Below are 16,632 nucleotides of genomic sequence, written 5' to 3' on the forward strand. Positions count from 1 at the left end.
TTTTGTGCTCTTTTGCTAGATGTGGTTTGTGTTTTGGGCACACTGTAATATGGAATACAGTTTGTGGGTTAACTGAGAATGAAGCAATGGGAAATAAAACACTGTTTTCTGAGACATGGATTTATTTGTGGGTAACTGGGTTCATTTGTGTGCAGCTCAAGGCATATACGAATGTTGTGTGTTCTTAAAGCTATTACAACTAATAAAATGAGACCACAGGCTATTATTTCTGCTAGATAAATGAGGAATGCTTCAGGAAAAATTGATATGAATACATTTCAGTGTCAATGGTTTAATACAGTATAGAGCTTATTTTAAATGACTTACACATTGCACTATAAAAAACTTGTGTACTTTAACACAAATGTAATATAAATCTTAGGGGTCCACAGAATGTGTCTGTGAAGTTTCAGCTCAAAATACACCACAGATATTTTATTATACCATGCCCTAATTGCCCAGTTTTGCATGTGAGGAGAAATGCGCTGTTTGGTGTGTGTCTCTTTAAGTGCAAATGAGCTGCTAGTCTCCGCCCCTTTTCAGCAGAAAACGCAGCCAGGGCTGTGAGCCTGTGCTTCCAATGACAACACAAGAAAGAAGGGTCACATAAAGCGAATGAGAAACGCTGTGTCTCGTCTTTAAACACCGAACACATTGTTTTCTATAAGTGAACAGACTCCTAACAAAGCCGTCACGTTTTCTATATGCAAAAGTACACATGACAAACTGGTCGCGTATTTACAAACCATACACACTGCTTCCAGTCCCCATTGGTCTGGTCACAACCATTTTCGGGGATGAGACCGCAATCGTGTCCCGAGGTTACACGGGTGAAAAAACAAAACGGGAGGGTGGCAGGAGATGAGTGTGAAAAACTGGAGATTCTAACAGGAGTGTTGACAGGTATGTCTATAAGCGAACAGACTCCTAACAAACGCGTCACGTTATCTATATCCGAATAATTACACATGACAAACCGGTTACATATTTACAAACATACACACTGCTTTCTATAAGTGAAAGTACCCATTACTCTCTTGTCTCCTGTGAGGCTGGGAACAGTTTTCTGTGCTGGTCTGTGCAGCCAACAACTGAACAGTTAGCATGCTTTGCTCTGCTTTGCTTACTTTTACCATGGTGTCGGAACTAATGCACGTATGTCGCTTGCAAAAACAAAAATGGCGGCAGAGCCATGGGTGGACACGTTCAGAAAAAAGGGTGGTAATATTATAATAAGTATGGCTACCTACATCAGAAGGGGAGCGAAATCTGAACGGCTCGTTTTCTCACAGGCTTGCAGAGATAGGCTCACGTAAACAAAGTTACTGGGTTGTCATTTTTCACGTTTTCTGAGTTGGTAGATGCAACAGAGACCAGATTATAGCACTTAAACATGGAAAAACTAGGGCTGTCACGATAAACCGACGATAAATATCAAGTGATTTATGCACAGCTTTTGAGTGAAGTACGGGAAAATGCTGCTGCATCCGAAAGGGCGCTCTCGTGCGGAAACTCCAAATAAGCACTGCAGAAGAAGACCATAACACGTTGTCTATGGACATCTTTTTATCACTGTAACTCAAGCCTCATCAGGTATTTTTATGATAATAAAGTATATTTATAATGATCATGTTTGACGGGTGTTGCTTTTTCAAATGCACATTATAAGCGACTCAAACTCGCACTGCTTTTAGATCCAGCAGCGTTTCCTACTGATCCCAGAGCCGTGCTTCACGGACAAGCTACGCGTTAAAAAAAATATCGACACGTTGCATATCGCAGCCAGCTCGATTACAAAGGGATTTAGTGGTATCGCGATAAATTATCGTGCAGCCCTAAAACTAACCTTATCTTTACTATTGTAGGAGGCTCTCCAGTCATCCATCTCAGTCCCTGTCCTCAAATCTCTTTCTGTCCTTGATATGAGCTCTAGTGTCAGTGTAGCTCTAAACACAAGCCAAGCAAGAAAATATTAAGCTTGGGTGATTGACATGACGAAAAGCTTTTTAAAGGGGTTGTGCAACAGTGTTTCATGCATTCTGACTTCTTTATAATGTTAAACGTGCTGGCTTCTCATTCTTGACATGGGCAAATTGTCAAAAAACGAGTTGGACGTATGACGTAGTATTTCTGTGCTCGATACACTGTCCCAAGGTTCGTATAGGTTTCTGAAAGTTTTTTTTGAACATGAAAATGGGAGAAAGAGCAGCTGTGATCAGCTGTGTTTGTTTGTTCACTGCATTTCGGTGATGAATGTTATATAAACGTTGGATATACAGTAACGCTGGATTTGGAGATCGTTTTAAACTGATAGATGGAGTGGTCCCAGCGCTAAAAGATGCACACGGTAAGTGAACCTGAGTCAAATGTCTGTGTTTTGTTTGCAATCGGCGAGTACGTGGATAAGGCAAACAACACAGACTTATAGTGAATCAACAGTTATGCAGGGATAATGTGATAATGTATTGTGTGCTCGTGCTTTAGTTCCACCCCCTGCATGCCTTCAGGAGGCCTGTTTTCGGAAATAATCGTTATATACGAAATATGCAACACTACTCTATAGGTACTCCAGATTAATTGATTGAGAGATTAGCAGAAATTGCGTGTTACATCCGCTTTAACAAAATATCATGTATGTATATTTTTGCAGCAATGCATGGAATATCATAGTGGTATATATTCACCTCTCGAGTTATTTTTGTGAAAAACATGGATTTGTGATCTCTTGACCAGCTGTTTGCAACAACAGATTTTGATTTTGGCCCTCCTCCACTGACAAATGTGTATATTTAACTTCAATCCATTGGGATTATGACCCTCATTTCTCTGTTGTGGAGGGATGGAATCAGAAAGGATGAATCAGGAACAGGTGGTTGTTCCAGTGTCACATGCATGGCTTGTTGGCACACGTGGATGGTGTTCATGATGTTATGATGCAAGATGACGATATTGGGGCCTGTAGCACTTAAGTAGCAGGATTTCACTGGGCAGACTGAAAAATAAAATAAAAGATACGCATCATAAAAAACTGTGCTGGGTGACACTTTTAAAGTGTAAGTGATAAAGGCACCAAGAAAGGTATTCCTCATGGTTGGACTGCAATTAATTTATGAGTTCATATTTTTTGCCGCTGTTGTTATGAAGTCAATGAACATAAAAGTCACATGACACTGAAAAGATGGTCAAATGTGATATCATGAGGGTATTGCTTTTAGTACTGCCTTAGGTTAAATTCAACTATCAAAATATGCACAACATGGACAAACACTAAACTTTTTAGGTATTAGCTGGACAACATTATTTGGCAAAAAGGCTACAGCGTATCAGGTAAATGTTTTTTTATAAAAATGCATAGGAAAACAAAAAACACACAATAATGCATACATTGCCTGTAATTGTAATTTCTTTCCACTCCAAACACCACTATGCAACATGTGTATTAAATTACATTTTCAATAATATCTCTGAAATATCGCATTAGAAGTCCTGTCAGTCATTCATTTCAATCATTTTCTGGGCGGAGAGAGTAAGGCATGGTCTATTTTTGAACACTCCCATTCACACTAATCCCATATTCTTTCTTGCCTCAGTTTCAAAGGCCACTTTGACATTTCAATTATGTGTCTTGTCAGGTTAACAGAATCATCAGGATACCTCACCGATGGACCAATTAACTACAAGTACAAGACGAAGTGTACTTGGCTCATTGAAGGATAGTAAGTATTGCTGTATAAATTCGATTGGTCTGTTATTTATCTTTATGTTTTTAAAATATATAGTAAATATAATATATAGTATATTTAAATTAAGACTATCTTAAAAAATAAAAAAGTTTATATTGATTTTATATTTATATACAAGGCTCTCTGGAATACTTAATTCTGATTCTGATTATCTATTGTGGATATATCTTTGCTGCTTTTTAAATATTTTAAATCTTCTTTTAGTCCAAATGCTGTGCTCAGGTTAAGGTTCAACCATTTTGCCACAGAGTGCAGTTGGGATCACATGTATGTCTTTGATGGAGACTCCATTTATGCACCTTTGGTAGCTGTTTACAGGTGAGATCACTAAAATAACAACATAACAATGTGTTCTTTCATATTGTGAACAACTTTCTTTACTGTCATTCCATATTAGGAAACTCACTTCACTTTTCTTGTTTCACTCTATTTGTATTCTTCAATTATTATAATTAAAATAATGAAAAAAGTGTATATATTTTTGCAAACAAAAATTGAACACGTGGCACTGTTACACAGCTCTCTAGCCTAACTGAATCTTCAGCATTTCAACCAACATGTGTCCAGTAATAAACAACAGTCATTTTTCTCAACATGTCGATACTTACTGTTGGATGTCTTTTATTGTTGTGCGGTGCAATCATAACTTACATCATCAACATAAGAAATCTGCCCAGCAATTGCATGAGGTGTTATTTACCACTGAGGTGTTATTGTTTGACATGATGGACCTCTGCTGGGCTTTTGAAAAAACGGTCAGAGGGTGCTCCAAAATACTTCCGAAGAGCCTCTAACTTTGCAGTTAAATATGGTTTATCAGTTGAACACTAAAGGCATCGGATGCACGGTTAAATGCACGTGTCTTTGCACACTTATCAGATTTTCTGAACAGTAAACAAAGCATGTCAGGTACAAGGTACAGTTTTCTTAATGTTTTTTTATTATGCATAGAACCATTCAACAAAAATCAACAAAAAGCCATACAATATACATTATTAGGCCTACATCCAGGGGAGCAAGGCAAAGAAAAAAAAAAAGTACAAAAGAAAAGAAAAAAACAAGACCTTTAAATTATTCAAAAAGTTTGAAAGATAAACATAATTTAACAGTTTTCATAGCTTTGCTATTGGTACTAGTGGTACAAGGTACAGGTGTTTTTGACTTCATCATCCGCTTGACATCAAAGTACCGCGAGAGCGACGCTAAAAAGCATAGTTCTCGAACCATTCTCGCGGTACTACGCTGATATGCCTGCGCATGCTGCTTAATGAAGTCGAACACTATTTTTACTTCTCTGGGCGGCGGGTGAGCGCTTCAAGTTCCACAGTGACATGAAATAATTTACGTGACGTGTAAATGAGCGGTAAACCCAAAGAGCACATGCTTTTTCGCGTGCGGCCATGGAGGGATGCATGCCCATGCATGTCGCTCGTGCGTAAATCCGCCATGAGGACACTGATGATTTGATTTCGACATCACAGCTTAATCGCGCTGTAAAACGTAATCACTGATAACATGTCTTTATTTTTCAACGGGCATTGCAGGTATGTTGCTGACAATTATTTTTATGCTATTTAAGGTGCACTTTACCCGAATGTTATTTTTTAATGTTTAAACTTAATTATGTTTATTACAGAACAAAGTGTTAACACTTAAAGGTTTCTTGCGCGTTTCCTAAAGTATAATAGGTTTGCTCGTGCGCAATCGAGCTAAGACGCATCATAAAATGTGACGTGAGGTCAGGGAACATTTAGCATCGATGCATCTTGGCTTTTTGTGGAGCGATTTTGTGATTGAGGCAGTTCACCGGAGAGATAATTGCCAATATTTGTTGGATGTTGAGTGTATAATAATAATGTTTGTTGCCAGTTCGTGTTTTTGTTATAGTTTATTGATTTCAGAGAACTTGCGGTATGTATTCCTGGGTGAACATTAAGTTTTTGTCGGCCAATTATTATAACCGCGTCTTGCTTAAAGTTGATTAAAAATCGGCTTTGCATGTCTTTGATTTTTTTAACTGTTATCTATGGAGTTATTCTGCGGACTATATTAAAAAGGAATTGCAAACTGCATTTGCAAATGCGTTTTCTATTTGTCATGTCAAAATTGTGACACGGTCTCTCTCGTGGGCGCTCTCGTGCGGAAACTCCAAATACGCACTACAGAAGAAGACAATAACACGTTCTAGAATCTAGGAAATGCCTATGGACATCTTTTTATCACTGTAACTCAAGCCTCATCAGGTATTTTCATGATAATAAAGTTTATTTATAATGATTATGTTTGACTGGTGTTGCTTTTTCAAATGCACATTATAAGCGACTCAAACTCGCACTGCTTTTAGATCAAGCAGCGTTTCCTACTGATCCCAGAAACGTGCTTCACGGACAAAAATATCGCTACGCATTAAAAAAAAATATCGACACATTGCATATCTCAGCCAGCTTGATTTCAATAGGATTTAATGGTATCGCGATAAATTATTGTGCAGCCCAAGTTGAATGCCAGCTTTCTCATACAGCCTTAAATAGGAATGTCTTTGTCATTTAAATGATAATTTTTACTCCTGTTTCTCCAGTGGTCTAGTTGTACCAGAAGCAAAAGGAAATGAGACGATTCCAGAGGTGGCCACCACATCTGGATACGCAATGTTGCACTTTTTTAGTGACGCCGCCTACAACCTTACAGGATTCAACATCTTTTATTCGTGAGTATTGTTGTAAAACACACAATGAGTAAAATATGAGCTCATATTAAAGCGACATCTTAAATGTTTCTTTCCTTCAGTGCATCGTTAGTGTTTGTTTGATTGTTTTTAATACGTTTTGGTATCCTGCGTGATCTCTCTCTTCAATGTTATGTTTAGGATAAACTCCTGTCCTAATAACTGTTCGGGTCACGGGAGGTGTACTACAAGCAACTCTATCTCTGTCAGTGTGTACTGTGAGTGTGAGCGATACTGGAAAGGTGAGGCCTGTGATATTCCCTACTGCTCAGAGGATTGTGGGAGTCCTGACCGCGGGTACTGTGACCTCACCGGAGAGAAACTCTGTGTCTGCAATGACAGCTGGCAAGGTGAGGGGCCACCGATTGTACAGATGTTTTACCGTGTTGCTGTAGGCCTATAACATATCTTCATTCTACGGGTTTTGTGGCTGATATTTGAATACGTGTTAACATCTCATGAATTCAGACCTGTTCAACATGCACCAAGCTACTGTTTTATGAATGAGAAACATCATTAATGATACATGTGTCATGGGGTTGTTTCAGAAGGAATATTCCTTATCAACAGTGCCACCTGCTGGATATGCAGTAATTGAAGGAGGCACATTTATTGTGTAAAAAGGCAAATGGAGTTTAACGTTTAGTTAACATTATGCATGACTTTTGCAGTTAACTTTGACCTATTTTCTGTTAGGAATAGATGGTGTGGGGTATGTTGGAAGGATATTTTTGCCGGTAGTTTGGTCCATTTTAAAAGTTGCATTTGGATGCAAGGTTGGGCACATTACTAAGTGCAAGATGAGCCTTTAGTATTTCTGTTCATTGTTTTAGAAAAGATGTATATGTGCATAACCTGAGATTATTTAAACAAAGATTGCAACAGTAGATCCCAGTCTACAAATGTGTTCAGTCATGTTTTTGTTAAATGTTTTACATGTGAAAGGGTTTACTAAAGAAACTGAGAAGATATATATATTTTTTATGTTTATGCTGTGGATTACTGGAAAAGACAGAAATGACTGTCACCATGCAAAGCTTGATGTGAAACCACAATCTTGTTTTGGATTCAGAAAAAAATATTATTTTACCAACCACTAGCCGGCAGTGTTGCACAAGTTTTACAAACGTTTTCTCTACCTATATCTCTGAAGAGTTTGTCTTCTACATGTGCCGCTTGAACAACCTGACAAACAAATTTTGAGGACTATGCACATTTATTTTTAGCCATTTTATTACTAAATTTAGAACATACTCCCATGAATTCATGGATATATTTCTAGAATCTGATGTATTTTAACTTTTGAAATTCAAGGTATGTTAAGACTTGAAGTGATAAGTCGATAGAAATACATAGTATATCTTGTTCATAAATGTATGCTGTGGTGTAGGTGTTCATTAATCCACAGTAACTAAATAGACACTTAAGACAGTCTTTAGTTTTCCATCTGATGTTTCTTTTCTATCTCAGGTCCAGATTGTTCTCTCAAAGTCCCCTCTGCTGACCCGTACTGGTTTTTGCCTAACGTGAAGCCTGATGGACAGTCACTAGGACGGGCTTCCCATAAAGCAGTGGTTCATGGGAAGCTGATGTGGGTGATTGGTGGATTTACCTTTAATTACAGCTCCTTCCAGATGGTTATTAAGTAAGTTCTGCTGCCTGGTGACATCATAAACCAACATTTTCAAATCCACTTCATGCAGATTTCTGAAATCAAACCTTCTGCCCTAAGTCATTGTTATGGATTTTATATATTTTGTTTTTTTCTGTTTTGCAGCTATAATGTAGGGAGCAGCACATGGGATGTAGTGCCGATCAACAGTGGCCCCCTTCAGCGCTATGGGCATTCTCTGGCTCTCTACAAGGTCACTTACATTTTATAATCGCCATACTTTACATAACAAAGCCTCTCTGAGTAGATTTGACAAATGTTGTTTGGATCATTGATTGATTCACAATAAAGAACGTACACTGTAGTCCAGCTATAGGGTTAGCTACATGTTGAGTTGATTTACATGTTTTTAAAATGATTTTATAGCAACAGCGCCCACTAGTGTTATAGTAGAAAATAGTTTTAAATAGAAATGTTTCAGTAAAGAAAGAATGACAATGCTCAATATTATCTATGGGGATGTTTTTGTGTTGCATTATGACAATGGCAAAGTTTAAGTTTTATTAAGTTTTTATTTTTTCTCTTTAAAAAACCATACTTTATGGTCTTTTTTCCATGCTTCTGCAAGATGAGTATGCGTTACAAGAAGCAGTTAATAGCCTCCTTCCTTTGAGATGAAGAGTGAACAATCTAATAAGAGAGCGAAAGACACATGTTTCAACCTAGTATAAGTGATTTTTAGTCACTCTTGCAGAGAAATTCTTTATCCATAGTTCTCTCTTCATCTCATAGACAGACTATCAGAACGTATAAGAGAAGAAATCGAACAGAGCTGAGATTGCTTTATCATACTGCAAAATAAAAAGATTTGTTTTGTGTAGGCTGACAATGTCTGTCGCAAACTTCTGTTTTTTAGGGGTGCATAGAAAAGCACATTTTGCATTGGCCGGGAATCGAACCCGGGCCTCCCGCGTGGCAGGCGAGAATTCTACCACTGAACCACCAATGCTTACATAAGAGTACTTTGCTTGTGTGGGCACGTGCTCATGTGGGCCACATGTGAGCCACATGTAAATCCAATGCTTAAAGAAACAGAAAGGGCTGGAGGAAAGATGTTAAATTGAGTGTAAAATGAGTACCCACAAAGTACCCTCACAGGCCCCTCATAAAGAGGATGGACCTTTTGTGTCAGTTCATTGTGTTAACTGATCTCGCAAGGCTATGAAAAGCAGATAGAAAGAGTCAAAGGAATAGTTAAAGTACAAAAGAAATAGGAAGGGCTGGTAGGGCCCTTAAGAGGTGAAGTGAGAGCCATGTTAGAATGTTACACAGATTGCGTAACCTGACGCATTCCTCACTGTGGGTTTACATGTAAGCATTGGTGGTTCAGTGGTAGAATTCTAGCCTGCCACGCGGGAGGCCCGGGTTCGATTCCCGGCCAATGCAACTATGCTTTTCTTTACACACTGTTTATGTGAAAAATCTGAACGGAAAAACAACTTCTGTGATTGTCAATCTAAGGCATGTGTAAGTACATACTTAGTCTATCCAACTTGAAAGTGCAATCCACTAGCTCACCCTTCAAGACAAGGCATTTGTTTACAGGGCTCTAGAGTGCGACCAATTTGGTCGCACATGCGACCTAATTTCTCAATGGTGCGACTAAAAAAAGTCTGAGGTCGCACCGGTGCGACCAGCCGTTCGAGGGAAAAAAAGTCTCTGCGAAAGTCTCCCTGTGGTTCAACAACAGACACATTAGGCCCATATCGTGGTCTAAACCAATCAGAGATAGTGAAGGGCGGACCCCCCTCTGATTGGCCGTGGTCCAGATATTCCTGTACGTGTGTGTACGTTTGAAAATGCTGTGCTGCAGTCAGACAGAGAGAGGTGAGTAGCCTAGGCCCATCAAATAAACAGAGTGGATGTAGCCGCGGATGATGAGAGAAGATGAAAAGAACGATTGACAACTTTTTCGTTAAGAATGTTAAGTTAAGGCCTGATCCGTCCGAAAATCATAACCAATGCTCCGACACGCTAGACTGCGACTAAATGGTCTCATTTTGCAACTATTTTTCCTGCCTGTTTTTCGGTGCAACTGTCAAACTGATCAATATATAATTTTTGCGTATTATAAATTTAATGCGCAGAAATGCTATATTGCGCAAGCTGCGCATTCAGTCACTCATTTTCGTCTCCCCTCCTTCAACCATTCACTTATCTATCAGTGCCCCGCCCCCAAAGACGTAATTCGCGGGTTACGGGTAAGAGGCGAAGGACCGAAAGAGCAGACGAGTGAAGCGCTCAATCTTGCAATTTAAATAAATATGCAGAATATAAGAATTTCCCCTGCTAAGGTACAAAACAGCAAAGATAACGAAATGTGTTGCGAGTATTGTATGCATGTGAAGCTAATGCAGGAAACACGTGTTTAAACTTTAAGCACTGAACTATTGTATAAAGATCTCTAACAATACTGCAAAGCATACAAAACGTTATACATCAAGCTAAATACTATTTATTTGTAAGTCGCTATCGATAGAAGCCAAACGTGTATCAATGCAGCTTTCATGAAGAATAATCACTAAAAGCCTTCAGGTCTCCCGGGTTGTTTGAGATATGCGCGCGCCCAGAGAGTCAGAGCACAAAATACTAAATGGAGTTCTCGTTCATGCCTTCTTACTCTGAAACGGACATATTAACACAAAATAACCTAAAAATTCCCATATTAACAAGAAACCTTGTAAAGGTATTCAGTTTGTTTCGTGACCAAACAGTTGGGAAACAAAACACGTGTTCAAGTATATTGCGCGAGCTCTTAAAGGGGCAGCAGCATAATAAAGATATCTGTTTATAATGTTCATCAAACAACAACGGACGGGCCGAAAAACACTCACTGAAATTAAAGGAATTGTGTTCTCTTATAGGAGTCGTTCACAACAAATAAAGGAAGAAAGTAGCTTTAAGAAAGATGTGCTTTAAATATGGTAAAGTGTTGAAAGAGAGTTTACATATACAATAAAAATAATTCAATCATAAACAATGATTTGTATTAATTTATAATTGATTTATTAATGTATTAAACACATTTTAATAAAGTTTTAGTGATTCTTTTTTCTTACCTCACCCCACGACTCTGGTGCTATCAAATTAAGGGCTGGTGCCACCTACTGAATAACTTGGTAGCACCAGTGCCACCTCTCTCAAATGTTAGTCTAGAGCCCTGCTTTCTTGTAGAATTGTGCTTCAAATAAAGAACTTTATGTTGACCAGATTGTTAGTTAATCATTTACAAGTCAATATTGCCTATATGGACAGCGATTTAAAAAAAAGTGAACTTGTAAAACTGCGGTGTTAAATGCGATGCGGTCGAAAATTTGGGTGCACCTAACTTTTGTGCTGGTGCACCTAAGAAAATAAGTTAGGCGCACCAGTGCAACCAGTGCAAAAAGTTAGTCTATAGCCCTGTGTTTAGATGGGCTCAGTTTTGTTTAGATAAAGAACCATTACTGGGTTTTATTTTGAGGCACTTGAGATGTCCGACATAACTTTGACGTTGAAGAGATGTGTTCCATACACAACTTTAAATCACTGAATTACAGATTCTTTCCAATTCATTTTCCATTGTGTGGTGTTTGGCTTCACCACCAGGGTGTGTGATAATGTCTGCAGATTCTTCAAGATATTTATGTTGCAAATGGCTTCACTGAGTCTAAAAAAGAAGGGATCTTTCTCAGTAATTGTGTAAGCTGGTTTCACAGGGCTATTTTTAAAGGTGTGCTGAACTGGCCTTTTTTATTATTTTATAATGTTGTCTGAGGTCTACTTATGATGTTTGTGTTGTTTTTACATTAGAAAACATCAAAATCAATAAGTAATAGGCTATTTTCTACCCTGGTTTTGAGGCCGGCTGGAGAAACGCTCTGTTTTTATGGGCGTGCCGCATTGAAGACTTGGAAGTCTGCCACTGCTATGATTGGATAGCAGTTTGAGTAGTAAACTTAAGTTGGAGCCTTCTGTGAATTTGGTTAGACACGTAACAGATTTATTTCCCGGATGTGATGGCAAGTGTTACATTCCGGGAAAACTTTGCGTATAGTTTGTTTAGCCTATCAGCATTTGAGACTCGTGATCGCGAACCGGACAGAAGAACACCGCGATTAAGGGTATCAAATGTTACGAGAGTTTCCATGATAAATAGGGAAATTGGTGTCCAACTTTTGCTTACATTGAGGTGATGTAATGCCTACAATGCTAGCACAGAAACTCTTTTTTTAAATGCAACATCAAAATATTCTGTACTCTTTGCAGGAGGAAATCTACATGTTTGGCGGGAAGCTGGATGCAGGCCCTGGGAACGTAACAGATGAGCTGTGGGTGTTTAATACAAATGTCCGATCCTGGTCCCTCAGGACTCCCAGCCCTGTGCTGCACACTCAACATTTTGCTGTGGAGGGACATAGTGCACATATAGTGGATAATAGATATGGAGAGGCCATCATGGTGGTGCTGTTTGGCAATTCACCCATTTATAGCTACCTGAGACACATCCAAGAATACAACATTCGTGAGTACTAACATTCAAATAGAATCATAATGATGAAACTGTTTCGATAACTGGTTACTTTTCTGTCGGTCTTTTGACGTTGTTTCGAACCGACAGATGGGGTTTGTCTTGAGAACCTATCAACTTCGACTAGACTTAGAAAAGGCCAATGAAATTGGCGAATGAAATTTGCATGCCGGACTCCGCCCCCGGATATCCGGGTATAAAAGGGAGACGGCGTGCTGCATTCATTCACCTTCGGAGCCTTCGATTGATGATCGACTTCAGAACTAGCTACTACTACTACTCTTCTGCCAGAATGTTATGACGTGGTGCAGCGAACTGTCCCTTCCTGCAGCGACTTCCCCTGGGCGTCTCGGCGGTTCCAGAGGTGTTGATTCTAAAAGAGCTAAATTTCTCCAGCCTGGCATGTCCCGCTGTTCTTGTGGGTGTGATGCTCTCATCAAGGAGGGGGACGGACACAATGTCTGTCTCAAGTGTTTGGGTCTCCAGCACGCTGAGGCAGCCTTTGTGGACACGTCCTGCCCGGATGGCGATCCAGACATTGCGGTCACGGGTGGCTGTGTTCTTTCGAGATCCAGCCACCACCTCGTTTGCATCCCGGGCCGTGACAGCAGTGGCTAAGACCCTGCCGTCCGCCGCGGCGAGGGTTATATGGGGATTACGGCGAACGTAAATCCGTCAGCCAAGCACTCGCAGACCGCTCGCACCCCGTCTCGCTCGTCTGACCGTTCCCCAGCAGACGGTCCCACCCCGTCTTGTTCCTCAGCCACGCATTCGGAAACGGTGCGTGATGATGATGAGATGTCCCTCGCAGCATCGGAGGGAGATCTACTGGTATCCGACCCTGACGATTCCTCGGAGCTCCTTCCTTAGAGGGGTCGAGCCCAGGAAGAGGTGGACGTTGAGATGTCAGCCATGCTTTCCCGGGCCGTGAGCGTTGGGGAAGGGACGGTGCGGTGCACTGCAGCCCAGTGCTCGCGGCTGGACACATGGTACCTCGGGTCGGGGGGCGATTCCAAGCCGCGCCCGGCCCCGGTTGCATGAGGAACTGAGTAAGACCTGGAACGCCCCCTTTTCGGCTCGTTCACGTCAGACCAGTTCCGTTGCCCTTACTTCCCTTGATGGCAGGGCAGCTAGAGGCTACGTCGATGTGCCCCAGCTGGAGCGTGCGGTCGCGGTGCACCTGTGCCCGCAGACGGCGGCCACCTGGAGAGGTCGACCTAGACTCCCCTCCAAAGCTTGTAAGTTTTCGGCATCTCTGGTGTCGAAGGCTTTCACTGCTGCGGGCCAAGCTGCCTCCTCTCTCCACGCCATGGCCATCCTGCAGGTCCATCGGCTAAGGCGTTGAAAGAGCTCCATGAGGGTAGGACCGACCCAGGGTTGATGCAGGAACTCCGCACCGCCACTGCGCGGGCCCTGGGCCGGGCGATGTCCACACTCGTGGTCCAGGAGAGGCACCTCTGGCTCAACCTTGTGCAGATGCGTGACGCCGAGAAAGTTCGCTTTCTCGACGTACCCATCGCGCGGGGTGGGCTGTTAGGTGACACTGTCGAGGGCTTCCACAAGAACTGAACTTCACAGCAGTTCTCGGCAGTGAAGAAGCAGGCAGAGGCAATCAGCCACATCCTACCCCACCGCGACTCGGCCCGGCCTTCGAGATCCCGTGCGGCGTCTGCTCCCCAGAAACCCCGGCCCTCTTCGACGCCGGTCCCGGCTCCAGCGCCCCCGAACCAGGCGGCCCCCCGGAAGAGGACATCGAGGAGGAGACCACTGCCCCGTTAGCAGCCGTCGTGTATGCAGAAGCGCCCTGACGGGAAGACCCCATGGAGATTACCACCATCGGGCCCGACCCCAGCCACTACATCGCTGGTCGGTCGATCCGGGACGGTCCCTGCCCCGTCCCAACATCTGCTAGCCCCCTCTGGCCTACAAAAAGTTTCCTATCTCTCTGGGTGTTTTTTTACAGCCACTCTCACCCTCTGCACGACTGTGTTCGGCAACCCAAAATTGCGTCACGGCGAGACGGGTACTCTGCAGCCCTCCACCCCCCGGGAGGTCGATGAAGCAGATCGTACCCCTAGCCCTCCTGTCTCGGTCCCTGGGAGCCTGACAAGAGCTTCCCAAACTGTCACGGTGGCTACAGGATACGATCCGTCTCGGCTACGCGATCCAACTCGCCAGATGCCCGCCCAAGTTTCAGGGCATCCTCACAACCTCAGTCAGAGGCAAGGATGCTCCCGTGCTTCGGGCCGAGGTCGCCACCCTTCTGGTGAAGGAAGCGATCGTGCTCGTTCCTCTAGCTGAAATCTTCAAGGGGTTTTACAGCCCGTACTTCATCGTCCCCAAAAAAGGCGGAGGGTTGCGCCCCTTTCTAGATCTGCGTACCTTGAACAGGCACCTACACAAGCTGCCGTTCATGATTCTCACGCAGAAGCGCATCCTGACGTCTATTATATGTCAGGATTGGTTCATGGCAATCGACCTGAAGGATACGTACTTTCATGTCTCATTTCTCCCTCGTCATCGCCCGTTCCTACGGTTCGCTTTCGAGGGGTGGGCATATCAGTACAGAGTCCTCCCTTTCGGTCTGTCCCTGTCCCCACGAGTCTTCACGAAGGCCGTGGTAACCGCCCTCGCTTCCCCCAGGGAGAAGGGCGTGCGGGTACTAAACTTATCTCGTCGACTGGCTTATCTTGGCACACTCGCGAGATCTGTTGTGTACACACAGGGACCTGGTGCTCCGGCACCCAGATCGCTTGGGACTACAGTGTCAACCGGGAAAAGAGCAAGCTCTCCCCTGTACAGAGCATCTTTTTTCTCAGTATGGAACTTGACTCTGTCTCCATGACAGCGCGACTGACTACCTAGCGCACCAATCAGTGTTGAACCGCTTGAACCTTTTCAAGCAGCCAGCGGTCCCCCTGAAACAATTTCAGAGGCTCCTGGGACACATGGCATCCTCGGCGGCGGTGATACCCCTCGGTTTGATGCACATGAGACCGTTGCAACACTGGCTACAGAATCAAGTTCCCTGGAGAGCGGCACACGGGCAGCAGGCGTATGGTGATCACGTCTCTTTGCCGACGCACCCTAACCCCCTGGTCTTCAATGAGGGTCCCTCTCGGGCAGGTTACGAGGCACGTTGTGGTGACGACAGAAGCGTCCCTGCAGGGTTGGGGTGCCGTGTGCAACGGGAACGCAGTGTCGGGGCGATGGACAGGCCCCCGCCTGTGATGGCAGATCAACTGCCTAGAGTTGTTGGCTGTGCTACTTGCACTGAAGAGGCTTCATCCTCTCGTGCAAGACCAGCACGTGCTGGTCCAGTCGGACAGCACAACTGCCGTAGCGTATATCAACCACCAGGGTGGCATTCGCTCACGGCAGTTAACACGACTCGCCCGACGCCTCCTCCTGTGGAGTAAACAGGTGATCAGCTCCCTGCGAGAGCCACACACATCCCAGGCGACCTGAACCAGACAGCCGATGCGCTCTCTCATCAGTCAACGCCTCGCGCAGTCCAGCTCATTTGGGTGCAGTTCGGGCAGGCTCAGGTAGACCTGTTAGCCTCCCTGGACACCACCCATTACTCGCTATGGTACTCCCTGTCCAAGGCCCCCCTCGACATGGATGCTCTAGCGCACAGTACGCCTTCCCCCCCCAGTGAGCCTCAAGGTCAGGGAAGAGGAGCATCAAGTGCTACTAGTTGCGCCGTACTGGCCCAACCGCACTTGGCCCAGACCAGACCTCTGGAACCTCCATGTCTGGCTCCTGGACGGGACGAGGAGATCCTGAGTGGCCTACCCCCGCGGTGGTCGAGTCAATCACTCAGGCCAGGGCCCTTGCCACTAGGCGGCTATAGGCTTATAAGTGGCGCCACTTCTCACCCTGGTGCTCTTCTCGAAGAACCCCATCTGTCGGTTTGACACAATGTCGAGAGACCGACAGACAGGGAACGTCTTTGTTACGGATGTAACCTCAGTACCCT

At 43.4% G+C, this 16,632-nt stretch overlaps 1 protein-coding gene and 2 non-coding genes across 3 annotated transcripts in view; 2 read left to right on the plus strand and 1 right to left on the minus strand.

Moving 5' to 3' along the window:
• atrnl1a (attractin-like 1a) overlaps nucleotides 1-16,632 on the plus strand; it is a 245,483-nt gene that overhangs the window by 24,384 nt on the left and 204,467 nt on the right. The window contains 7 exon segments of the mRNA XM_057341818.1: nucleotides 3,633-3,716; nucleotides 3,948-4,061; nucleotides 6,322-6,450; nucleotides 6,610-6,818; nucleotides 7,939-8,113; nucleotides 8,246-8,333; nucleotides 12,389-12,644. Of these exon segments, the coding sequence (XP_057197801.1) occupies nucleotides 3,633-3,716; nucleotides 3,948-4,061; nucleotides 6,322-6,450; nucleotides 6,610-6,818; nucleotides 7,939-8,113; nucleotides 8,246-8,333; nucleotides 12,389-12,644 (1,055 nt within the window).
• Nucleotides 9,019-9,089, minus strand: trnag-gcc (transfer RNA glycine (anticodon GCC)). Its single transcript has one exon. It is a non-coding gene; the product is annotated as a tRNA-Gly (tRNA).
• trnag-gcc (transfer RNA glycine (anticodon GCC)) lies at nucleotides 9,456-9,526 on the plus strand. The gene has a single exon. It is a non-coding gene; the product is annotated as a tRNA-Gly (tRNA).

The sequence above is a fragment of the Triplophysa rosa genome, linkage group LG9, assembly GCF_024868665.1.
Source record: "Triplophysa rosa linkage group LG9, Trosa_1v2, whole genome shotgun sequence".
Lineage (NCBI taxonomy): Eukaryota > Metazoa > Chordata > Actinopteri > Cypriniformes > Nemacheilidae > Triplophysa > Triplophysa rosa.